The 27,791-nt window shown below is 35.5% G+C and overlaps 1 protein-coding gene across 1 annotated transcript in view; it reads left to right on the forward strand.

Annotated features, from left to right (window-relative positions):
- LOC149776581 (sacsin-like) overlaps positions 1 to 27,791 on the forward strand; it is a 36,948-nt gene that overhangs the window by 2,699 nt on the left and 6,458 nt on the right. Inside the window, exons 3-8 of the mRNA XM_089941319.1 lie at positions 7,802 to 7,915; positions 8,623 to 8,770; positions 14,245 to 15,828; positions 16,383 to 16,519; positions 16,886 to 22,108; positions 22,385 to 27,436. Of these exons, the coding sequence (XP_089797445.1) occupies positions 7,802 to 7,915; positions 8,623 to 8,770; positions 14,245 to 15,828; positions 16,383 to 16,519; positions 16,886 to 22,108; positions 22,385 to 27,436 (12,258 nt within the window). The remainder of the gene's footprint in view (positions 1 to 7,801; positions 7,916 to 8,622; positions 8,771 to 14,244; positions 15,829 to 16,382; positions 16,520 to 16,885; positions 22,109 to 22,384; positions 27,437 to 27,791) is intronic.

The raw sequence follows: 27,791 nt of genomic DNA on the forward strand, positions 1-27,791 counted from the left end.
GGTTCTGCCAACTTTCAGGTCCTAAGTTTTTGAGCTTGCCAGTTCTAAACAGTCAGTCAAATAATAATCTAACTCATCAGATTTCTGACAGGTGTTTGGAAATAAAAGGCACTCATGCATAACAATTAACCACCAGGAGGATTTTGTCCCAAGGATGATCATTGTACTGAAAATGTAGAACCCACAAGTGGTATTTATGACCAGTTTTTGACATGATAATTACAGCAGACTGATATATACTTACTGCTAGACAAACAAACAAATTTATAAAAATATGTGTTTTCAATCTCAAAAGTTGGCGTGTCAAATACATTGATGCATGTTGCTGATTTCAAGGCGACTAGATGATAATTGTTAAGGAAATGGATACAATCTTTTCCCAGATAATAAATAAATCATTACAAACAGTCAGGCATTCGTTGATGAGATGAGTCTGGGCAATAAAAGGAAGCGTGAGAAGTTTCTAGCTCTAACGAGCCTGGTTGAAAGAAAAATAACCAATGTGGTGCTTTAAAACGCGCAAGAAAGTTACAATGGCTAGAATATTGTTATTGGTTGTTTAATGTTTCAGTTCAAGGTCTTTAACCATCTCTCTCCCTCTCTCTCTCTCTCTCTCTCTCTCTCTCTCACACACACACACACTACTTAAAATCTAGTTATTTTGAAAACCTTTTCTACTATCCATTTCTCTGTCTATGTATATGTCTGGTTTTGCTTTTTTATTTGTATCTGCATTCTAGCCATTTGTTACGTACATATCTATTAACACGTCTTATTTACACATCTTTGATAACTTTAATTATTGGCATATGTTTTTAATGAACCAGCAAAGTTAAAGCCAAAGTAAGAGTAAATACGAGTTTTTTTAATATATTATTTTGTCTTATTTGTTTCCTCGTCATGGGACATTTGTTTTAGGCAAGCTCACATTTTTCGAAGGTAAGTTCAATTTTTCCATGGGCCATGGGCAAGCTGACAGTTATAAAATTTGTAAATCCCTATAATTCATATTCTGCTTTTAAAGCTGCATGTTTAATTTCTATTTCATCTTTTTTATAACTAGCTTAGAGAAACTGTAAACAACTGTTTATTTCAGCAACATTCATAATTGTTGTTGCTGTTGCTGTCATCAATGTGTGAAACTCACCAAAATATCCTGCAGGTCCATAGGACCAGTATCGTGAACATGCTACTGGTCCTGTCCAACAAATCATCATGCAAGATGACAACATGTAGTCAACGACTCAATGGCAAAAGCAGATTGTTATGACTCTATGGCCTTACACTAAATACATGTAATAGCAAAAAGTATGACAGCTGACAAGTTTTATAAAATTCAACAAATAATTTATTTCCCTAGAATACAAAATACAAATTTAAAAACAAATTATAGCAATGCAAATTAAATCCCAAACAGTCCAAAAACGTCTATCACTAGTCCTAATGAACAAAGTTATAATTAAATTCGAGTGGTATGCCTAATAAGACCCAATGCTGAAGGTGTTGATGTGTCAACAGTCTTTTGGTGAATCAGAGTAATATAATCTAAAATATCCTTGTTTGAATTCACTATAGTTCCAAATTAATATTTCTGTCCAAGAATATTTTTGAGCTCTTTGTAATTCTAGAGAATAATAATTTGAATAAATGATTTCAGCTAAATGAAACAGTGAACACAACAATAAGACTCATTCTGCTTCAGACGTTATTGCAGGAATTAGAAATTTGTCCAGGAAACAAGAGCATATTTATAAATAAAAAAACAGACAGGAAAGAAGACCCAGGATGTAGGACAAACATACATTTCTAGCACAATCTAAGTTATAATTAAACAAGGTCTGTTACTAAAATTATAATAAAGAACATACTAAACATATTGTCGATGACGTAGATAATGATCCTAATATTTAACCCGCACTCCTAGGGAAATATTAACTATGCATCATTTGTTTACAGAATAAAAGCATCATCAGTGTCTCTAGTCAGGAACAACATGAACTTGTTTTTTCAAGGTCAAATCTAAAATACAACTATCCATACCATGTAATGAACTAAAAATAAACATAACAAAAAGTGCAAAATAAATATACATAACAAGGTAGACATGAATATTGGCCCTCAGATTATTCATATAATAAAAAATGGAAAATAAAATAAGATATTTATATCATATGTCAGATCTTTTATATTTGATTAAATTTGCACAACATGGCACTCTTTACTGGCCAGGACAAAGATGATTCCTATCCATCTGATTCAGGCCCATACATAATTCACCTAGATGCAGGGCATTATAATATCTTGCTGCCACTGATCACCAGTATGAATCATAGTTGGGATAACAGTGATGATCCTCATACATTGACTTGACATCACTGACAGCATCAGAGCTATACACAGCCTCAAACGGTGAGGCCCTGTTCTCATAAGTGCAGCTGCCCTTGAAATTAGATCTGCAGAAAATGAGTTCCAGCACTGGGATTGCTGGAAATGGAGCAGATACATCAACATAAGCAGACTGCAGCTGAACAGTTAACACAATTGTCATGTTCATATCATTCATCGTGTTTCTATATTCCAAGCGAATTACAACTAATTGTAAAATATCATTTACGTTTGAAAGTTCCCTTTTCTTCCTTGGCTGTGTTTGACTTAAATTTAGCCTCTGGTGGCTTCAAGGCATCCAAATATGTCCACATGTTGGCATTATGAATCAAGTAGCATGTGTTATTCGACATTTCATAGATGCAGAAGAGTTTTAACTGGAGTTACAAGTATATGTTGAACACAGACTACACAAAAGCTATATATCTTCTCATATCTCTCGGATTTGTGAGTGGTCATCACCATTATTTGTTTTTCACTTGGTTTCTATTATTCTTTAAATATTTTACCCAATGATAATTGCAAATGTAATTAAGCTATCACCCTTTGATACAGATTGGGATTTAAGAAATAACAAACACATATGTGTGTGACAAAGAAAAAATGTATTATTACCTTGTACTAATGATTATAAAATGAAGAAACATGACACTGAAATATATAGAAGAGTACATAGTATGGACCCAATGGAAAACAATGAAGAAGAACAAATAAATAATGATTTGGAATATTCAATGACATTATCTTATATAGTCAAACACTTTTGTGCCTCTTGTCTCTATAGTCAACCCATATACTGACATTTATCTTTATAGTCGCATACTATAATGACATTTCTCGTATTAGTCAAACACTACACTGACGTTTCTCATACATATGGCCAATGTTTACCTGACATATCATATGATGCTCTTGACCCGCTTTCCCAGCTTGGTCACTTTAACCACGCAGGCCTTCCATGCACACACACGTTGGCACTTCTAAAACGTTTTACCGTAGCTTTCATTGCGGATCTCCATTGGTATATCTGATAGGTGAAGTTCTATTGTCTTCTTTTTGATCTTTCTTAAAACCGGTTCTGGTTCTTTTATGAACACATTTTCTCCTGCCATTTCGCCGTAGGGTAGCATAGGCTTTTTTCCCCCTTGGGTCTTAGAATCCATGATTTGAAACCTTTCCTATTCAAGGAGTCTGTTAATTATACGAAATCTTTGTTGAAAAGTTGGAGTGCTACCATTATTCTTGTCATGCTCGGTCTATTTTTCATTGGAATTTGCGATACATCAATCTCCTATATATGTTCTTTGTATTTTCACTCCAAGGAATCTCCATTTTCTGTCTCTATTCATGTTGTCTTGAAGTATTGTTCAAGCTCTGGAATTTTCTTATTTGCCGCCCTTTCCATTGTGCAGTGCGTGCTTCTCGTGCACACTCGCTACGATATTTCAAAATTTTCGCAAAACTGCAGTTTTATTGACTATCTGTCTTTGTAAATTATCTAGTTAGTCTGTAGTTTTCAAATACACATTCTGGTACTGGTACGTATACTTCACATTTGGAGTCTGGTGGACGTTCTTGCGGTTATCGCCTTTTTGGCACCTTGGCTCCCACTTGCTTGTTTAGGCAGCATTGTAATGTGCTGTACTACTGAGAGAAAAAAACAAAACAACAACAACTTAATAACGTCTGAGCCTTTCAACTGAACCAAGATTAACACACCTGAAATATTTCTTTATGTACGACTTTCTGAATTGTACGAATGACATACCGTTGATTGGCTAAATAAAAAATTTGACATGCTAAAACTCTAATATATATATACACACAAACATCTTCAATATTAGTTATACCGGTAATAGCGACAAAATAACCTACAAAGAGGAGTACTGTATATATCCCTATCAAAAATCTGAAGCGTACCATCTCTGACTAACAAATTATATAAGCCATACACTCTTCTCATTGCTACAGGGATTATTGCTATATTTCATAAATACTTAAGTAACCATTTAAGTTTGTTCCAAATTGCATACTTTCTCTGAAGAGAGGTCTCACAAACCAAGCTACAACTATTCAGGAACCTATTCAATGTTAAATTAAGTTAGAGGAGTTTTCTCTTTGAATGGAAGTATAATCCATCTACACTTTTCATATTCCTTTGTATCCATGCATGATGATGCAAAAGATTACCTTCCCTGGTTGTTTAGCAGCTTCTGAATGATGCAGCTTGATGGCTTCGATTGGATTTGCAGGGCCAAAATTTTCCCTTTCACAAGTTTCAAATTTTCGGAAACCATTTTTTTCTTCTAGTAAAATATGTTCCTTCAGTAATACATTTCTTGATTTTAGAAAACGCACACCCTCCAAACCTCCCCCTAGTTAGGTTTGCATGAAGAGCATGCAGTACACTCAGATAGTAACTGAAATATTCGCAGAATTTGGCACCAATCCCTGTTTCAAAGGGAGAACACATTAACTTTATGAGCAGGCACCTTTTAGCTTATTAGGTAAAACGTTTTAGCTGGGAAGACTGGATTTGTGAGGTATCAGTTGTTCTCCTTAGATATTATAAATGGGTAATTATTGTTAAAGAAGTTCAGACCTGCCAACTCTTACGATTTTGCCGTAAGTCTTACGAAAATTACCCTTAAAATACGGACTTACGGCATACTAGCCAAAACTACGGGAAAATGGTCGTTGCCGAAAAATCCGGATAAGTGGTTCATCCGTGTTTTATTTGGATCCGGGTTTCATCTTACAAATAGTGAAATTAGTCAGGGAACCAGACGACTAATTTTTACAGCAGCACCCCAGACACTTTAAACTGCACCTATTTGTTCATGCGAAGTATCTGCATGATCAAACGATTTATTATATAATATTAAAAAATGGCGTCCAGAAAGCTTTGCATGTTTAAGACGAAAGGGAAAATAAGCTTATAGAAAAGTGTTAATAATCAACACAGAAAAATAAAAAGGAGTATTCAGAATTTTGTGAATAAAAGCTGGAAAGGACATAATTACGGTTATTGGACATCACGTGCCAATTTGAGTATGTCTCGTAGCAGGAGATATGATTGCCGTTGTCATGTGAAATGGAAAAGAATTTCCAACAACTATGTCAAGTTGAGAGATAGCAACAAGCCATTGAGCTGCATAGGGTTTGGAACTAGAGTGTTTGCAACTGTACTAGTGGTAAATAAAGTCTGTGCGTACTTCACAAACTTTTCAGTTGAATATAATGTTGATCTATGTTGTGGTGTTCCACAGGGGTCTGTTCTTGGACCTATTATCTTCATTCTGTACCCTCAGTTGCTCTCAAGTGTCATAGATCATCATCCAGTGTCTCACCAACTGTACGCTGATGACACCCAAATATACAAATCTAGCCACCCAACTGAAGTTGATGCTACCATCCAAGGTGTAGAGAGGTGCATTTCTGATGTGAAATCATGGATGACATGTAACAAGCTGCAGATGAATGATGATAAAACTGAGGCCATTCTGATCACAACACGAAGACTTTCTCATTCACATCCTTTACCTCAAACAATAAATATCAGCAACGCCAACATTAAATTCACACAATCAGTAGGAAACCTAGGTGTTACTCTGGACAGTACTCTCACATTGCACCAACATGTCATGAACATATGCAAGGCTGCATATCTTGAGCTGAGACGCATCAGCTCATTTCACAAATATCTTTCAGTGGATGCCACTAAACACTTTTGTGTTCATTAGTACTTTCAAGACTGGACTAAAGTTATTCAATTCTGTCTGGTTCATCTCTATATCTACTCTAGAAACTTCAAAAAGTTCAAAACACAGCTGCTCGGATCATACTTAGAGTACCACGATCAGAGCACACCTCCCCGCTGCTCTGTACCCTACACTGGCTATTCATTCGATCCAGAATCAAAGACAAAATTTGTTCTCTGTGCAACATTTCACTGTCGGACTCTAGTCCAACATATCTATCTGACCTCACCCATGTGTATACACCAGTAAGATACTTACGCTCCTCTTCTGACAATCGTGTACTCATTATTCCCACTATGAAAACAAAGTCATATGGACAGCGTTCTTTTGCATACCAGGGCCCAGCAGTGTGGAATGAATTGCCCACTGAACTTAGACACAAAGACACAGTGATCACATTCAAGAGGTCTCTCAAAACTCACCTATTTCGACAGCAAGATCAAACTTAAAGACCTAATAATGTTTCCTACCTGAAATATTCTCAGCATGTTTTTTATTTTTTAATGTTTTTTTTTAATTTCATGTTGTTTGTTTTTGTATCAATATTAATATGTTTCTTATCTGATAGGTGTTGTCTAATGTTGCAAAGCGCTTAGAGCTCCTATTGAATTAGGCGAGAAAACAAAGTCCTCATTATTATTGTTATTATTATTATTATTATTATTATTATTATCATCAATGTATCAAACTTTTAATTATGTTTTCCAGCTTTACAATAGCTATTATTGATATTTTGTTACACTTACTGAAAACTGATCAATCTTGCGGGAAAAAAAATCAACTGCCTTACTGAGACTGACTTCTGAAGAAACATATTTTACTAGAAAAACTGGTTTCTTTTAGTATCATAAAATGTACAATTTGTAGATTAAATGGACTCTATTTACCTAAAAATCCAACTGGGCAGATGACTGGCTACTCATTTCTTGCTCTAGTCAGCTGTGAAATTAGCTGAAATCGGACAGGTGGTCTGGTGGAAATTTCACATGCTGGCTATCATAATATTTGTTGTTATCACTATTGTAGTGATGGTCATAATGAGACAAAGGAGATAGAAAGTGATGTTGATAATGATGACAATAGTTCTTGTAATTTGTAAAATTATTATTATTATTGGTGGTTGTGTTGGCAGTGTTCCTATATAGGTGATGGTGTTTTGAAGGAGCTAATAATACAGTAGTCACTGTCACAATTATTGTTATTGTTGTGGTTCAGGTTTAAGTGTTGTTTGTGATACTTCTTTAGTAACTGTTGATTTTCCTCTATTGTTAGCAGCACTTTAATCATTTAAAAATACTTTTGTTTTTTATTTCAGATAAAATATACTTTAATTTTGTAAATAATATAATAAATCTCATACTGGAAAAGAACAGAATAGAAAAATCTCACACTGGAAAAGAACAGAATAGAATAGCTTGACAGATGTGTCATCATTTCCTTCTAGAACTGCAAAGCAGTGATAAGGATGGAGTAATACATATTTTAGCTGTTTGTATAGTGGATCCAAATAAATTGCACACATTAAATACTTCATAAATTAATCCATAACCCGACCATTTCTCTTTGAGTGTCCAAAGGGCTATGAATACAGAAAATCTTTGTTAGCTGTCACATTCATGAGGATATGGGCTGTATACAACATTTTGTTGTTTTAGGAACTTATTCAAAATGCAGAGGATGCAGGAGCAAGTGAGGTCAGGATACTTTACGATGACAGATCAATTAATACACAAGTGGACAAGAAGAGCCGATATAGAAAGTTCTTGCAGGTCAGTCATTGCTGCTGAGTAAAAGAAACAAATAAATAAAATGATCTCGAAACATGATTCGATGATGCTAAATATACCGATATGAAGTAAACTTGGACAAGAAAACTAGCTGAATTTTATCCCTAAAAGAAATGAATGTACACATTTTAAATTGCGATCCTAAATGTGAATTTTGCTTACTAGATGCAAGTGAGTGGGTGGTGGTAATTGATAAACACTAGCTGGAAATTGATGGCAGATACTTCAAAACTTTCTTGGCAAATTTTGGAACGCATGATACATTTAAGGTGATCATTTTCTGATTGATAAATTTTACAACTGATATTTTATTATTTTGCTGAGACGCTGTCATCAAGCTTACTGAAATCATCCAACTTGCTTTAAAAGTAATGTTATCTACACGTATTTGTTATAGATCAACATAAAATGCTCTGTACTGCCACAAAATGATGTCGAAGATTCCCTGGAAAATTTGCTGTGCATAGATTTTGTCCTTGAGTTGATTCCTGAAACACAGGATGATGTGAAAACACTCTTTGTTGCCATCATAGTTGATTCCATGTTGCTTGCATTCATTAGAACTCTGTGCATACCGAAATCTGTTAATCAAGCCGTGCACAACAACTAACCTTGCTATTCATTTTGTGGCTAAATATTTTACATTGCAACAGCTGTATCAGCTCTGTAGATAAATATGTCATTTTCAGGGTCCAGCGCTTTGCTTCTATAACAATGCCACCTTTACGGAGTTAGACTGGAAGGGTATCAGGATGATTTACAGCAGTATAAAAGAGGAAGACCCGTTAAAAGTTGGGCGATTTGGACTGGGCTTCAAATCTGTCTTCCATATTACAGGTATTATGTTCAGTGTTGAAAATGTTTGTTCTTGTGATTTTAAAAAATCTGTAGCAAAGAAGAGTTTTATCTTGGTTCATTTTGTGGACAAGATATTCACTACTTGCCTGAAGATGACAGAACTACCAAGCTTGAGTCTTTGGGATCAAAATGTTATGTCAGCCACTCACAGAAGATGCTGCTTGTGGAAAGCTTTTTCTTGGAGCAGAAACTTGATATTTACAATTCTGTGAGATTTATTAATTATGGGTGTAGGTAATACAGCCACAAAGAGCTTGCTTTGCACCACTGTTAATTTGAATTTGATACCTTGTTACGGCATATGCTTGGATATGTGGTCTCCCTTGTTGGGTTTCTTTGCGTTGATTAGTTTATTCAATCACAATGATAACATTCCCCAGAATGTTGAGAATACCTGGCATGATTTGTTAGAACATTGCATAACTGACATAAAATTAACAATATATGCTTCAACCTTTGACATCCTGGCTCTAATCCAATTCATGTGGATTCATAGAATTCCCAAGATCCAAGTGAACATCTGCATATAATTCGTCTCCTAATGCAAATACAAAAGCACATCTTAATGTACACTTGAATAAATTCATGAACGGATAGACAGGATCATAAATAGAAAGAAAATAGGGACACATGCAGGAAATATGTAGCATCAAGAATTAACACATGCATGTGTGTGTCTATCTGTGTGTGTGTGTGTGTGTGTGTGTGTGTGTCCAGCAGTATGTACCTACCTGTCATTATATACCTACTCTCCTGTTTTGTCCATCTTGGAGATGAATAGGACTTATTTCCAGATGTAAACATTAATGTTTCTGATTTGTTATTCGAGCTCAAAAGGTGGATCTTGATCAATGGAAACTGATGCATCATAGAGGGTGTGTATGATTAGATTTAAACTGGGTTTCAAAGCTAAGTGGTTCATTGACAGTTAGTTTCCATGATTCTGAATCGGGACTAACAAAATTGATCCTGGCCACATGGTCAGTTTCAGACTTTATATTCAAAATGGTCTCGCACTTGATCATTTGGTTTTTGTGACTAAATATCTTTATATTTTGGGTGCCTGTGTGAAATATGAAAAATAAACAGCAGTACACTTTGAAATACTAATCTTTCTTTTGAACTGAACATTCCTTAGATATAATCTGCAGAGTTTTTAGCTTGCCAAGAAGTTGATAGATTTGAATATCTAGATTTTGGAAATGAAATCAATTTCATTTTAATATTTTAATGAAATAGACTACCATGAAAGTGTAGCCACCTCTTTTATAATTTGTCATTTTTACCTCATTTTAAATCAGGTCATGTAGAGATACAATATGGCTATTAAAGAAAAAATTGAAAATTCAACTATTTTGCTTTAATTTTCAAAAACATGAGATTAATTGTTTGCTGTGACTGCCAGTTGTAGATATGTAGATAGATGAATAGAAAATTACATATTTGGGGTGGGGGGATTGTTGTTAGAAGGCTGGCTGGATAGTACAACCATCTGTTCATCCAATTGTTCCGCTTTACATATTATAATAATAATAATAATAAGAAGAAGAAGAAGAAGAAGAAGAAGAATGACTTTATTTAAAGAGAAACTCATTTGGTCAACTGACCGATTTTCTACGAGGTCTTCTATCTCTCACTCAAAAAAACAAAAATTATATACATTTAAAGTTCTATTTACCGTATATGCTTGCTTATTAGCCCGTTCGTGTATAAGCTGACCCCAAACTGAACAGGTATAAACACTAAAAAGTGCATGACCCACGTATAAGCTGACCTACAACTCCGAGACATCTCAATATGCACGCGGTAAGTTCCAAATGCATTTATTTAGGCAAAGTTATATTTAAAAGAGTACATGCATACTTATCTTGAGGTTAGCGTGCATGATTACTAAAAAGAAATGGTATAAACTTGTTTTAAAAGTATTTTTTTTTTAATTTTCTGTTTTCTTATTGTTTCTGCCTAATTTAGATTTGTGTATGATTTGATCGAACAAGGACAATAATTTAGCATTCGTGAGTTGCTGTAACACTATCTCTTCTTTTTGACTCGATTATTGTTTATGCATTATTGAACTGGACGATTTATATCAGTGCTCCGGTAATTACGTTTTTACTTTGTTTGAAATCGTAAATACCAAACTCATTAAAATGTAATCCAAGTATGACAACACCACGAACAAACAATACAGTTTGATGCTAATACCATAAAAGCTGAGTTGTAGTTTGATGTAAGTGATCTTACACCATACCAGTCAACTTTCATGCTAGGAGGGGAAAAAACTCCCGATTTTTGGGGTCGCTCCTCACCTACCTCCTGATTTCTTAATATCTTCCGCTTTTTACAGAGAACTCCTGATTATTACATTATGTCTTCGAATTTCATTTTTTCTAAACAAGAAATGTCCTACATGTTCTGTTGTATCACCTGTGAATTATTGTTGTGACGAAATAATTACTTTACTATAAAGAATTCGCTTCTTCACTAAATAGAATGTTGTTTAAACATTATTCATGTAAATTAATGATTTTATTTATTTCTACAATAATACAAAAATAAAATAATAAACCATAACAAAAAGTAAACCACAACAATACAATCGGCCACAATTAATTTCCATCTTAAGAATGATCACTACGAAGCTGTAACTCGATCTGCTATTGAGCCATTCCCACGAAAGAAACTTACACGAGTGAACACCTGGCATTTTTATACCGTATATACCAATGATAATTACAAGCATTAAATTAAAAGAAGGAATGAAAATACATACCATGCAGCATGTGTCCTCAAAAAAACTAATTCAGACTTCATGTTTTATAATAAGCAATACTTAATGCTAACGTACGAGTTAACAATAATGGTCGGATGTACAAAGAGGGGAAAATAGATGCCACATGTACGGTACCATGAGGCCGGCTATTTTGGTACCTCTTAGTTCAGCAAAATTGGGAATCCTTTATTTGCCAGTCAGTTGCTGGTGCTAGCGTAACACACAATAGTGTAGAACGTGGTTTCTTTGAATTACGGCCGAGGGCCAGTCGTTTTCAAAAATAGTTGCATGGATATGGATTAACTTTTAAATAGTCGCGCTGGCTTTCTTGCTTATTTAAGACTAATCTTTAGTTATTGTGCAGTTTAACCACAGCTGACCAGAATTTAAATAGGGCATGTCCCGGGGGAAAATAGAACCCGTCACAGGAAGACATAACGAGTCTTTTTGCGATTTTCACACAGATTGGACAAGGAAGATCGATTAATGTTTTGTGAAAACAAGGCTTTAAAAATGTCACAAAAAACCTGCCAATTTTAGATCCCAATCTCTATTTTTTTTTCAGTCTTCCTGTTTGGCTTTTGAAAAGTTCATATGTATGCCTTTGACCCTGTTTTACAAAACTACGGTAATCATGCTAATATTAAGGAATAAAAGGCAATTCCACTTCAATGTACTGGTATAGTTACCAGTCAAAATTCCCTCTTATCACAAGCCAGTTTCAGGGTTTTAGTGATTAACTGGCCTGTACTTCTGTCGCAAGAAGAAAGAAATTCGCCGACTAACAACATAGGATATGCCGAACATCAAGCTTTCCATTGTGTGGAAAGTTATGATGTTTGTTCAGCTAAAACACAAAACTAAACTTGATTGATGTTGATCATAGGTGAACTTTATGAGAATTTAGGTCTTTATTATTACCACTCTTAGTGAACATGTAAATTGTTATGGTTATGTGCCTTGTACAATTAAACGTGCATACCTTTTTAAAAATATTACCTCAATTTGTCGGATCACTTATATCACTGAAAATGATTAACTTCTGAGTGCGTGATTCAAGGTAAATGAAATAGCTATTAAGGACTAGCTGAAATGTTATCTGGAAGACTACAATTTGGTCGAAACAATGAATAAAACAAAATCTGCATCTTAGATGTTTGGGAATAAGTAAAGATTTAAGTGACGCTATGCACGCTTTGCACTGTGTAAGTACTGTACATTGTAGTTCAGCATGATCTCCCTGGTAAACTCAACTGGCTCGCGAACTATGAAGTCAGTATTTGCCTTTATTTAACTTCATGTTGGAGAAATCGAAAATATGCACATGCAAAATAATAACAAAATCAATCATAGTACTGTGCAACAGTTTAATAATAGATGGGTCACGGAAAGTTACTCTTTTTTACATGCCTGTGTCTTAGGGCATGGAAAATAATATTGTTTTGTGTCCTCAGATTTACAACCATTACAGTAGTCAACAAAAATACCTAAAAGCGGATAAGCCGACCCACCTTCTTTCATACCTTTAAGTTTTCCAAAAAAATTCGGCTTATATGTGAGTATATACGGTAGTTTGAAGTGAACTGCCAATTATTTTTTCTTCTGGCAGCAGATAATAATAATAATAACAACAACAATAATAAACACCATCATAATGACACTATTTCACACTATTCACAACAACACAGTAACAACAACAGGGACAGAATTCTTATACATAATGGGCAACAGTACATATGCATGAAGCTTGTATGCACATATATAAAGGAGACGACTGCAAGGAATGATGTTACCTCTCATCCAGAAACATGAATACTATCATTCATTTTTTTTATTATTGCCTCTTTGCGTGCAGGTTTATTGACATATAGTGCATATACAATGATCACTTTGATACCCGCAACATGATATAACAAAGTAAAGATTAATTTGCTTTAGTGTGATATATAAATAGGTTTGGTTGAAACGTGTAGGGCCAGAGTTGATATGCTGTATCCACAGATGGAAATAAATACATCACATATTTTTTTCAAATTGAAAACCACCCAGAAAACCACCAGTATAGGTCCCTGATATTTATTCATGTATTAGACCTAGGGTCCCAAGCCAAATAACACTATTTGAAATATTTGTGACATGTACTTTTTTTATTATTGCAATTAATTTAATTATTGTGAAGCTATATTCATGCCAGAGAATTAAGTAATTTGTTAACTTATTATTAGTCTTTAGTCATTTTGTAGAATTACGTTACATCTATTTTAAGTAACTGCGTAAAAATGTGTAATTGCTGTGTTAAAACTAGTAATCACATAGTAAAATTCTTACTGACATCAACTAAAAATATACCAAGTAATTCCTTTTGTTTCAAGTAATGTATCCCTTTCAAGTACAAGATTTAAGTGATTTGTGTTTTAAAGTTAAGTAATTTCATTACTTAGTAATAGTTGTAAGTAATTTATTTTATTAAAATAAGTAATATCATCCAAAGTAATAATTAGTAATTGCTAAGTAATGACAAGTAATCAGGTTATAAAATATTTTACTCAAATCAAGCAAAAATAAATTACTATTCATTTTTTTTGTAGTGCATTTAGACAGGTATGTACTGAAAGATAGATACATAGATTTTAGTGGGATGTATTTGATATCTGTCAATGTTATTTATACACAATTTCAGACAATCCTGTTGTGTTGAGTGGTGACAGAATTCTTTTTATGGATCCCCATAGAAGTTCCGATCATGTATGTTTGACAATTAGACTGTCTAAATTAAAGAAATGGAAGAAGTTTAACATTGAGGACCTCCTCACAGCTCTTCAAGGAACATTTGGTGTCACCGAAGCAATTCTACAGACCGGTTGGTATGATGGAACACTGTTCTGGTTTCCTTTGCGATTGCAGGCCTCAAGCCTGTCAGACACGTTATATGATAAAGGCAAGGTGATTGATCTTTTCACTGCCTTCCAGGCTGAAGCCTCAAATATATTGATTTTCCTGAAACAAATGACAAAAGTATCCATGTATACAAAGGAGGCCATTACTAATGAGATCCATATGCAGTTCAGTGTAGAGCTTGTCAAAAATGTTGATGACGTGCAGCAAGCAAGGATATCCTTCTTGACGAAGATCAGAAATTTGAATAAGACAATTCCGCAGTTCTCTATTACCTGTAAATACCTTTTATCCATCTGCACAAAATCCTATGAAATAGACAATACTGTGAAGGAAAGTACCACTGACTGGATGGTGATTAACTACTATAAGGGAGGAAATATGTCCAATGAACTGAAATCACTTATTCAGGATGAGTCTCTGGGATACAGTCCATTTGCTGGTTTAGCTGCTCCTATTGGACAAAACTTTAAACAATTCAAGGGCCATGTATTTTGCTTTCTACCACTGCCACAGGAGAGAACAAGTATGACAGGTTTGCCAGTACACATCAATGGATATTTTGCACTAAGTCAAAATAGACGCCACATAAAATGGCCATCGGCTGATCAAGTTGAAATGCATCTGCATAGGGACAAAGTGTTGACATGGAATGAAAAGCTTCTCACAGAGGTACTGCCAGATGTATATGAGATTCTCATACAGGAGATGATTCGTCACTCAGTTCAGAATGGGAACCAAGATAGCTTTATTGAATGCATTTATGCAGCCATTCCAAAAGCTGATCAGGTAGTTGATATATGGAAAACGGTACTGCCTCAAATTTCTAGGAAAATCATCGCAAAGCCCACTCTTTTGACTGTCAATAAATTTGGAGAGAAAAGTTGGATTGATTATGCAGAAGCTTATTTTACCACATTCAGTCAGTATCCAAAGTTGACCCCTTCCGTACAGAATACAGTCGCAAAAGTCTTGAGGATTTATGACAAGAAATACGTGGAAGTACCTTTGCATGTAGTTCAGTTTTTCTTCCAGTTCAGTAACAGTTTTACAGAATTAACGCCAAGAAGTCTTTCCACTATATTGAAAGACAACTCAAGATACAGGTCACTGACTAGGGAAGAAAAGTTCAATCTCCTTGAGTTTTTAACAGTAGACGGTCAATACGAGATCCTGGATAGTCTAGAACTTCTCCCTCTAAAAGATGAATCCTTCATTGCCTTTGTATCCAAGCACAGGACGCATGACCAAAGACTGCTATGTAGCAAAGATGAAATGGAACTCTTTCCAGGACTTGACAACATGTTTATACATCTAGAGCAGCAAAAACAGTGGTTTCTAGAACACATGCGAACCATTGCAGACAGAGGTAGGGAAATGTTTGATCTTACAGTATTTCACTCACACGCTATTTAAATGGGTCTACGCTTCGTCTACACTGATCATTCATGGATGTGTTGTTTAGAAGTCAAACGCATGTTTAAAGTTTCAATTCATTAATCATAAGTTACAAATTCATTGAATATATTCTTACCTACAAATATATTTGAGCAATGTGTATCATTTTGGACGAGAATGTATTTGCATCATAACTTCTCATTAAAAAGATATCACTTTAATTATCATGGTGTAAGTTGATCAATTGAAACTGCAAAGCTTAGCATAGAACTTACAGTGCAGTTTTCTTCATTTATTACAATACTCTTTGTTTGGCCTATGTAATATGTATTTCTCCCTTGTTTGGTTTCCTAAACTTTCCTCGTTATAGTGTATTCTGTGTGTGATTTAACCATTTGTGATGAGTTTGTCTTATTGAAATCCTTAGCCATTACATCAAAACTTAGTACATGTAAGTATATGCCAAAATGACAAGTAATAGAACGATAATTAAAGAATTCATGCTTTAATTTGATTTTATTACAGGTCAGTTCCAAGTGCACTATTTGAATGCTGCTACATTCAGATCCCTTCTGGAAGAAACTATAAAAACTCATCTGGGTCATATCTATCCACCAAAGGTTGGTACTTTTTCAGCTCTCAAGGGAGACTGGATTCAAAAGGTATGGGAAAATATTTTCTCTCATCGCTACAATGTAAATTTATTTGAACATATTCCATTGGTTCCTTCACTGAAACATGGTTCCTGGTCACATGTTGTGGAGATCGAATTGTACCGTCTGAGCGACTTCTTGATAGTGAAAGAAATGCCAAATATGCCAAGCTGGAATGAATCTGTGTACAAATGTTTGGACCTCTTATCTATCAAAGTTCTTCCCTCTCTTCCTGTATGGCTTCAGAGGTTAGAGATTTTTCAGTATGTTCAGTTTTCAACAGAGAAAGGAGTGATAAACCTCATGGACATGCTTTACAATACTTATGAAAGGGAAATGGTGATTGTAACTTTTAATAATCTCTGTGCTTATCAGGACAGAAAAGATTTTGTTAAACTTTTGGCTGCTTTTACAGCCTGGACTGAGAAGAGCAAAAACTTTGTAAAATGCCTCAAATTATTCACGGAAAGTGGATCGCAAAAGAGAGTATCACTTCAAGAGATTTCGACCATTGTCAGAGTAGATGAATTTCCAGTAAAATTCCCCCACCCATACATTCTTGGAGGCTATGATGAGTGTCGTCTTGCACGTATCCTTGGAGCTAGAGAATTAGATCAAAATAATTTGGTGCTCGAGTCTTTAGAAACAATGCAAATCAGGGAAAATGTGCAGTACAATTTTTCTGAGAGACAAACATTCATGTATTACTTCATGCAGAACATTAAATATTTTGAAAGTCACACAAATATCATGAATGCGGCCAAGTGTGTACAATTCCTAAGATCAAATTTAACCCTTGAAATCTCTCAGCCAAGTGATCTTTTTGATCCATTGGATCATCGATTGCAGTCTCTTTTTCAAAAGGAAAACAAGTTTCCAGATATGCATTATTTCTGCACAGAGCCAGATATAATAACATTGAAGAGACTTGGACTAAAAACGTATACTGATGTGACCGCTGAGGATTTGTTTGAAACGGCCAGGGTCCTTGATGGATGGTGTGAAAATGGAAAGGAAGAACAAATGCATTTGAAAGCAAAACAGTTCTTAGAGGTGTTGGAAGAAAAATCTTCCCTTCTTGATGAAAAAATACAAGGAATTTCTTTAGGAGAAAAGCTGCAAGACATGAGGTGCATTATCCATATGCATACAAAATGTGAAGGCTTTTCTAGTGCCTTGTCCTGGTTTGAACCACAACAAGCTCTGAGCAAACCATCTGATTTGCGCCTGTCAAACTTTTCGAGATTGGTTGGATCAACGATGCCATTGATTGAATCCAGAGACAACAAACTTGCATCTGTCTTCAGATGGAATGAAGACCCCCCCATAGACAAAATTGTGCAGCAACTTGAAAATATTACTGATGTCTATGAAAGTCACCTCAAAGCAGATCTCTTGCCTTTAATCAATGAAATTTATCACAAGTTGTCAACATATGAAAATATGAAACTACTTGCTAATGAAAAGTTTAAAAGTCTCACACACAAATCTTTTGTTTGGAATGGAGATGGATTTTCTCTTTCCAGTGAAGTTTTTCTTCATTCTAGACCCAATGACATAGATCTTAGTCCTTATCTGTGGAAAATTCCAAGCGAACTTTTGTACCTGAATTCTTTCTTTTATGCTCTTGGGTGCAAAAAAGAACAGAACATAGACACACTTCTAGAGATACAGAATAAGATCAGAGACAAATATAATTCTAACCAATATTCAGCAGAGGAATCAAAGAAAGACCTGGATATAATAATTAGTATTCTGAAAAGGCTTAGCCAAGAAAAGACTCAATTAGTAGGACAGCAACCTAATATCCTTTTTCCTATTCGCACAAAAGCAGGTGCCTCAATGCTTTTGCTAAAACCAGGAACTGAATGTACATACTGTGAAGCTCGTTCATTGCAAGACAGAAATGATGATGACTCCGAGGAAGAAATTTATTATATCCACGAAGAGGTATCTGGCAAGATTGCTGAAGACTTGGGTATAATGTCCGTTACACGAAGGCTACTTTCAAAAACTGATGAATTTGAAATGGAAGTTGTGGGTCAAAATGAACCTCTAACAAGGAGGCTTCATAACCTTGTGACGGATGGATACCTAGATGGCTTTTCTGTAATAAAAGAGATAGTTCAAAATGCTGATGACGCCAAGGCAAATGTAGTATATTTTCTGTACGATGAAAGAGAAAATGAGGATGCTAGGAATAATCTTTTACATGAAGGCCTTGCAGAATGCCAGGGACCAGCACTTTGGGCTTACAATGATGCAGAGTTCCAAGAAAAGGACTTCCTGAACATCCTAAAACTGAATGGAGCAACAAAAGAAGATGATTTGGGAAAGATAGGAAAGTTTGGTTTAGGATTTTGCTCTGTGTACAATGTAACAGATGTACCCAGTTTCATTAGTGGTAGCAATTTTGTCATGCTTGATCCACATATATCTTATCTTGGGAAACCTGGAATCAGAATAGATCTTAGAAGAAAGGAAAACTTGAAAATATTGACTTATTTTGAAAATCAGTTCAAACCTTTTCAAAACATATTCGGATGTGATTTATCCCCCTCCAAAGACAGGATTCAATTCAATGGTACCCTTTTCAGGTTCCCACTTCGCACTCCTTCTCAGGCTCAACGAAGTGAAATCAGCAACAAAGTTTACTCAAAGGAAGAATGTGTGAAGCTTTTAGAGCTAACATTCAAAGCTGCAGGAAACTTGCTTTTGTTTACCCAAAATATCAGGAAAGTAACAATTTTCCATTTGAGATCAGACTGTACAGATCCTCAAGAGCAGACATCATTATTTTCTTTGAGCAAAGAATGCTGGGAACAGCAAGACTCGTCCACAATTTGTACCACAAATGTACTCACATTAGCAGCAAATCTCAAGGAGATTGGAGATTTACGGTTTAACCCAATGAGGATTTTGCAGAAGATATCGATTAACTTAGAGGCAATAGAAGATGCACCATGGCTTTTTCCACTGCTTAGGGAACATTCTGGCACAAAACTGAACTGTTCTTGGATTCTTTCCTGGGCTACAGGAACAGATACATCACTTCAACATGAATTTGTCAATGCAAATTTGGCACTGCCTCTTTGTGGTGTTGCAGTACCTTACAAAGAAAAAGGGGAGCACTTATGGCCAATACCCTTGCATGAATTGCCTCTTGGTTTCTATAATGTTGGCCATGTGTTCTGTTTTTTGCCTCTGCCTATTCCAACAAGTTTACCACTGCACATAAATGGATGTTTTGCTATTACATCAGACAGACAACATTTGCTGACAACAACTGAAGATGACAAATGTACCACAAGTAGTCAGTGGAATCAAGCCCTGATGAAGGATGCCTTAGTAAATGCATACATATATCTTCTTGAGGGACTAAGGGACAGCGGTGTACCTCTTGAATATGAGTATCATACTTTGTGGCCTCTTGATTGTTCAATGGCAACAATACCTCTTCAAACTGAGTTCTTTAAAAGAATAGTTTCAACTAATGCTAAGGTATTTCATCGGAATGGAATCTGGAAATGCTTCCATGATTGTATATTCCTTGACCCTGAGCTGCGAAATGACATTGAAATAGGGAACATTGCCTTTGAAGTTCTCTTGAGGTTCAACAAAAGACCTGGAAATTTGGTGATTGATCTGCCAGATAAAGTCAAGCAGTGTATTGAAAGTGTATCCCAGGAAGTATTGAATGAAGGACTGATTACTACGGAACAATTCTTTGTACACATATTTCTTCCAAACTTGAAAGATCCTTTTTGGAGTGAAAATGCATCCAAAAGAAACACGTTGGTACAGTTTGCTTTGATGCTACCAATAGAAAACATTTCTGAGGCCCTTACAAATGTGGAATGCATCCCAACTGAACCACGTGGCACTTTGAAATGTCCATCAGAACTAATTGATCCTTCAAGCGATCTTAGTATTCTATATGATGACAATGATGAGGTATTTCCACAAGGGAAAGAAACTTTCAGAAGCTACAAGACTCTAGATTTACTCAGAAAATTGGGAATGCTTCATCGTACCTTGCCGCATAACTTATTGTTGGATAGATGTAATTCAGTTCAGCAACTTGCTTCTGTTTGTGGCAAGTGTGCATTGAATAGATGTACAAGGATTGTTGAATATTTGTCAAATAATTCAGTCAGGAATGAATTAGAACAAGATCAGCCAACCTTAAATTCTCTTCAGCAAATTGAGTTTCTTCCAGTTTTACAAAGACCAGCCGATTGGTGTTTTAGTTGGAAAGCTGAAGAAAACAAACCAAACACAGTTTCATCTAATATATGTTCAGAAAATCATGAAAAGGGTCTTATTCAACTGGCAAGACCCACAATGCTATATTTTGGCTTTAGGGAGAAACTGGTATGTTGTTCTGAGCTCGTTATTGATGAGACCAGATTAGAATGTTTGTCATCAGTATCAAGACCAGTGCTAAGAATGCTCGGTGTGAAGGGATTCAATATGATTGACATTCCCCATGAAACTGTAGGCAATCAGCTGCTTAGGATATCAGAAGAGTATAACAGGGATGAAAAAATACAGCAACGGATTTGCAAGCCAACTCTTGAGGAAATATATAAGTATTTTAATGAATGCTTGAAGAGTTCTAAAAATGTGGAAACTGTTGAACTTCTAAATTATCTTGAGTCATTTAAATATCAACAAATTATTATGATAGATAACCTGATGGTTATGCCTGCACAAGTTGCCCATTATCTTAACCACAACTGTTCTCCTGAATTGTTCTGTCTCTCAGAGTTAGACTGGAGAAAATATGAAGTATTTTTCAAAGCCATTGGAATGAAAGAGTTTTTTTCACCAGATGAAATTGCACAAATTCTGACCAAAAAGAAGCAAGTACAGAAAAATGATCCACTGTCAGAGAAGGATACTGATCTAGTCTGTAATTTGCTTCTTGCTTTGGAACATTCTTTGAAACGAGCTGAAAAGCAGTGCAATGAAATGGCACTCAAAATATATGCACCAGATATAGAATGCATCCTACAACGTACACAAGACCTCTGTATGGACGATAAAGATGTTAGTACTAGTTCAAAGATGAAACTTGTTCACGGCAAAATATCGAACGAACTCGCAGGCAATCTTGGAATCAAAACAAAACGTTTGAAACATTTAGAAGAAAATGTTGTTGGAATACCATGGGGACAGAAAGAAAAACTAGTTACACGAATAAGAAGCTTACTTGGTGCCTATCCATGTGATGAGAGTGTTTTAAAGGAATTGGTGCAGAATGCAGACGATGCTGGAGCAAATGAGATTCATTTCATAAAGGACTTAAGAACACATGAGTGTGATAAAATCCTTTCGGATGATTGCAGACCTCTTCAGGGTCCTGCACTCTGTGTGTACAATGACAGACCATTCACAGAAAAGGATCTGCAAGGTATCCAGAGTTTAGGAATGGGAAGCAAATCCAGTGACCCATCAAAAACAGGTAAATATGGTGTTGGATTTAATGCTGTATACCATCTTACTGATGTTCCTTCATTTCTTACAAAGGGACCTGATCTTGAGAATGGAGAAACACTCTGCATATTTGACCCAATGTGTAAATTTGTGCCCATGGCAAATGAACATAACCCTGGTATAAAATGCAACACACAGTCACTTCGACAATGTTATTGAGATGTTCTAAAGGGGTATCATGAAACAGATGATACTTTTTTTAAATCCAATTTTGGAACGATGTTTCGATTTCCTCTTCGAAACAAAGAAATGTCGGAAGTTTCTCTCATCAGTAAGGAAGAAATTTCAGCTGATAGAATGAATAAAATTCTCAATGAAAGCAAACCAGATATCTTTGAATCCCTATTGTTTTTAAAACATGTGTCAAAAATAAAGATATCAGATATCACGTCTGGTACATTGAAGGAAGAGTATGCTGTAGAAGCGATAATATCTGAGAATGATAAACAAAAGAGAGATGATTTTTTTCAGTATGTGGAAGAATGTGTAAAAGATCTTACCAATGAAAATCTTACTAATGAAAGTTTGAGTTTCCTTCAGATTCCCCCACAAGAAGTTGGATATACCATGATTATTAAAGATAGTGATAAAATTAGGAAGATATTTTATGTTGTGCAAAGAATCGGGTTTGATGATGTTTCTAAAATACCTAGTAGCATATCCTATGCAACGAAGGAACATTTTATTGGACATCTACCACTAGCTGGAGTTGCAGCTTCTTTACCTAGTGATGAAAGTCTTACACTTGAAACATGGAAAAAACGAACCTCTTTGACTAATTGTGGACTTTTACAGGAGAATCGATTAAGGAAAAGTGGACGTGCATTTTGCTTCTTGCCAATGCCACTGCAAACTGGACTCCCAGTTCATGTCCATGGTCATTTCATTCTTGATCATGAATCAAGACGGTCACTGTGGAAAGGAGACAAAGGTTATGGGTATGACTGGAATCATGCTTTACTTGGGGATACTGTTTCGCATGCTTATGTCTCATGCTTATCCTTCATGAAAACCCACATCTTCACAGAAGTTTGTGATGAACTGAGTCTTACTATGGCAAAGCTGGATCTTTTCAACTCATATTTTCCTACTCTGGAAAACATCAATGATGATTATTGGAAAGCTCTTTTGAAATATGTGTATCAGCTCGTATCAGATAGGGAGATTGATATATTTCCTTCAATTAAGGAGCAAGAAGAGCATCATGTAGAATTGAAATGGTTTCCCTTAAAAAGATCTTTGGACAAGTTTCCATCATTCTTTGATAATTTATCCAGTGACAACAAAAATTTGATTGCACCATTGCGTGCCATGGGCATGAAGATAATCAAATCTCCTTGGAAAGTACAAAATGCAATATCATCAACTCGACTGAAGTTAAATCAAATATGTCCAGGCACAGTTTTGTCATTTCTCCTGTCGTATCGAGAAAGCCATGAAGACTGTTGTAAAATTCAATTAGATCTTCTCATCTCAAATACACATATGATGAGCACAAAAAATGCCATGGACTTGATAAATTTTCTGAAAACTGATCAGGAACTGTATAAAAATCTACAAGACCTACCATTGCTGATCACAAATGATGATTTTATTAGATGCTTTGACCATGAGAACCCGGTGTTTTTGTCTAAATACTGTGAACTTTTACCAAGATCCAGACACTTATTTGTTCACAAAGACCTTGTAAATATCTTTGACACTAAAGACTTTATAAAAAGTAGGCTATTCAAATATCTGCAGATTCAAGACTTGGCAATTTACTTGCCAGATTCAATCGACCCTTTGGTGTTTGCTTCTGGAGATGATATAGAATGGAATTTAAATTTATCTGATGCTCCAAATGCAATGTGGGTGTCAATGTTTTGGACAATGTTGCATGAAAATTCAATGGTTAAGAACAAAATTGGTAAAGAAGTATTTGAGCAAGCATGCTTTGAGCAGAATCTTAAAGTGTTTGATAAATGGAGTCTTCTACCATGTAAAAAAGGAAGCATTGAAGACAGCAACAATGTCAAACGTTGGTTGATACCTATCAGGAAACGCAACACAGTCTTGCATTATAATCGCTCTGTTGCATGTACTGACTTTGACAGGGCAATTAAAAAAATCCAATTTCGATGTATAGACACTAGCATGTTTGAAAAATCCTCTGATGCATCTGCTGTAATGAAAAGAATGGTATCCACTGTAGAAAAGCCGCTGCACTTCCTTAAGTGCTTGGAGTACCATATTGATGAAATGAAGAAATGTGACCTTTCATCTGATGAATGTAATGCTCTCCTCATTTACTTGACTGAAAACCTGGAGCTACTTAAAAATAACTCTAATGGCACCTGGCTTCAGGATACCGTAAGGTCACTTCCAATACATGTGGCTTATGATGATAAGCATTTAAGTTTTTCTCAAACAGACAGTGTTCTTGTTCTGCCAGATGAAATGCCACATGATGGTATTGCTGAGTGGGCAACAGCTACAAATCACATATTGTTGATTCAGAATGGCAATTTAAGGAATTTGCATGCATTTCTTGGATTCTCATATGAAGAGACAATCGACATTTATTGCAATAAGATCGCACATTCATTTTTTAATTTGCCAGAGGTCAGTCATAGGAAGCACTTAGAATTTATAAGGGATCATTTATTCCACTTGCATGGTTCATACTGCAGTGAGAAAGAGTTCAATATCAAGCAGATGAATCTCTTAGGAATCTTGAAGGAAGTGCCATTTGTTAAGTGTATTGATGGAAGATACAAGCGAGTGAAAGACCTTTTTGACCCAAGCAAAAAGGTTTTCAAAGTCATGTGTGTGGAGACTCAATTTCCCCCTGATTGTTACAAGATGGAAGATTGGAGAGAACTATTTGTATTACTAGGGTTGACTGCAGAGTTGTCTGATCAACATCTTTTAAAATTTGCCAGGGAAATTGAACAGATGGGAGACATTACTATAAGAGATACTGTTGCCAAAGCAAAATGTCTTTTAAAATCATTTTGGAAAAGTAAAAGAAACTGGAGCATAGCAACCTTGAAGAAACTTTCCCAAATTAGATTTATACCACCTTATGAAGCACTTCCACAGAACATAAAAATTTTCAAACAGCCTAATGACTGTAATAGGCTAATATGCTTCTCTGGTTCAATTTCATCAGAGTATGAAGTGTTATGTTGGAGCACTTTGGATCTAATACCAATCAAATTTTTATCCTGTTCTGGTCATCATATTCATGATGTAGCAAAGGAACTTGGTGTTTATGCAGTACCACCTGTGGAAAAAGTGATTCAGCACACTCAAAATATCTGTGATGCTCAAAGGCCAAAATACCTCAAATCAAATCAAGCACTTACAAATGTGGTGCATTTTAGAACTGTAATGCAGAGGATTTACACTTTTCTCTCCAAACACATGCACAAAGATCCAGAAATGAAACAAAAGCTACGGAACACGCCATTGATTTTCATTGATGAGAAGAATATACTTGTTAAGTCCACACAAGTGGTCATAGATGTAGCAGAAGATGACACAATCGAGCCATACTTGTACAAAGCACCCACTTTCTTTGGGCAATTCAGAGAGCTTTTTGTATTTCTTGGGGCATCAAGAGAGGTACAAATTATACACTATGCAAGGATACTTACCATGATCAAAAATGAAGTCAAAGATAAAACACTGTATGCGAAAGAGCTTGGTTATCTTGTTCAAGCCATGTCAAACATGGTAAAAAGATTGCCATGCATGAACGGTAAAGAGGTAGAATTAGATGTTGAGGTTCTCTATTTTCCAAACAGAAAGGGAAAGCTTTGCAATGCTAAATTGCTGATTGTTTCTGACAACAGTTATTTTGAAAACAGGCTGTCAAGTGAAAGTGACATTGACTATTTTATGGGATTTGAAAATCTCAGAATAGATGTGAAAGATGTAAAGCAAATCATTTTATGTCTTCCAAAAAGACTTCGTCCATCTTTATTAACCGACGTAGTAGAAGAGGAGATTGACACATCAGAAATGAATGAAATACGGAGCTCAAAAGCGAGAAAAATTGGAATGTTTCTCAAATCTTCAGATTTCATCCATGGTGTTTTGAGACTAGTTAAACATGCGATCAAAGACAAGTTCTCTGAACAAATGGAACAAAAGTTGATTCATGATCTGCAGAATGTACAAATTAAAGAAGTAACGGGTTTAAATACATATCTAAAATTCAAAGGCAGGCGAATAGAAGCCTCAAAGGCAAAGAAAAAATGCTTCATGGCCAAGGTTGAAATTGAAAATAATGCACAATACACCATTTATTTTCAAAATACTGGACAACCCGAAAACAGTATTGATGATCTACTGGAAGATGAAGGTGATCTTTTGGATTTTATTCATGCATGTACAGGAGGAATTCTACATGATGAGACTACATTCAAGTTAATGTATGCAATTCTGCGATGCTTCAATTCACCTCAACAGATCCAAGTCAAGTTGGATGAAAAGAAAATTAATCAGTTTAATGTAACTCAACTTTCACCTACAGCAACATTTCCAGTCCCAGGCACATATGTTCCCAGAGAGTTCCATCCATTTTTGGAACAAGGATTTTCCGTTTTTCAGGAACATGAGTATCAGTATCTCGCTCTTGAAGTTGAGGATCCAGATGTTGAGTCGGATGATGAACAGCATCAGGGATTAAATGATCCCGTGTTCAAATATGTTCACATCATTGAGCCAGTTAGGTCAGAGGATGCTGATGAGTCAGAAATATTGTGTAAGTATCTGGTTGATACCGGGGACTCTGAGCAAGGAAATATTGTTGTCTATGGTTTTCAGCTTTACAAATTCAAACGGAGAAAGAAAAATAAAAATCGAGATATAATACCTGCAGACACAGCATCTGTCGAATCTTTTCCCTTGGATGAAACTTGCAGAAAAATCAAGTCGATTTTATGTAATGCTTGGACACTCCCTGAGAGAGAAAGACGATCGGTCATAAAACGACTGTGGCTGAAATGGCATCCAGACAAAAACAAAGGTCAAGAGGATTACTGTAAGAATGTTTTTAATTATATCAATGCTACAATACTCAAGCTTGAAAGAGGACAATCACTTGACAGTTATGATGACTATAATTCTGGATTCACTGAGAGGGAAACTTTTACAGGCACACGATATGAAACAATGAGCAATCGAATGAGACAAAGAGGAAGTCAGTACAGCAGAGAATATGACCAATACTGTGAGGATTTTGCTCAGACACATGGCAGGAATCAGGGAAGTTCATCTTCCTTCAATGGAGGACCAACTTCCTTTCCTGTGCGTTTGCCTACTGAAGCAAAACGATGGATGGAACAAGCAAAGAGAGATTTATTAGCAGCAGAGGCCTTCTTTCCCTCAGCTGAGTCTGTTGCAGCATTTAACTGGATCTGTTACACTTGCCACCAGGTAAATATAACCACTTCTTTTACATATGATATAACAACTTGCAGATAGCATGAACTGGAAGATAAAACCAAGTACAAAATTTTACTTTTGTAATTTCAACAAACCAGAAGACAAGAGTAAAACTATAATATCATAAAAGACATTAATCCCTGTAACAGTCTTGAAAGTATCACAAGTGGATTCTTTGTCAAACTTAATATTGATATGTAAAACTTTTTTATATACTGCAGTTTTGAAATTATAATATTATTTATGAGAAGATTGACAAAAAAGTTTACATAAACTTAAATCCAGAATAATATTGATACATCCATAAATCTATATCATTGTATTTATGTGAGGGTGGGGGTAGAAT

Source organism: Sinohyriopsis cumingii, chromosome 18, assembly GCF_028554795.1.
Source record: "Sinohyriopsis cumingii isolate HCF-2022 chromosome 18, ASM2855479v2, whole genome shotgun sequence".
Lineage (NCBI taxonomy): Eukaryota > Metazoa > Mollusca > Bivalvia > Unionida > Unionidae > Sinohyriopsis > Sinohyriopsis cumingii.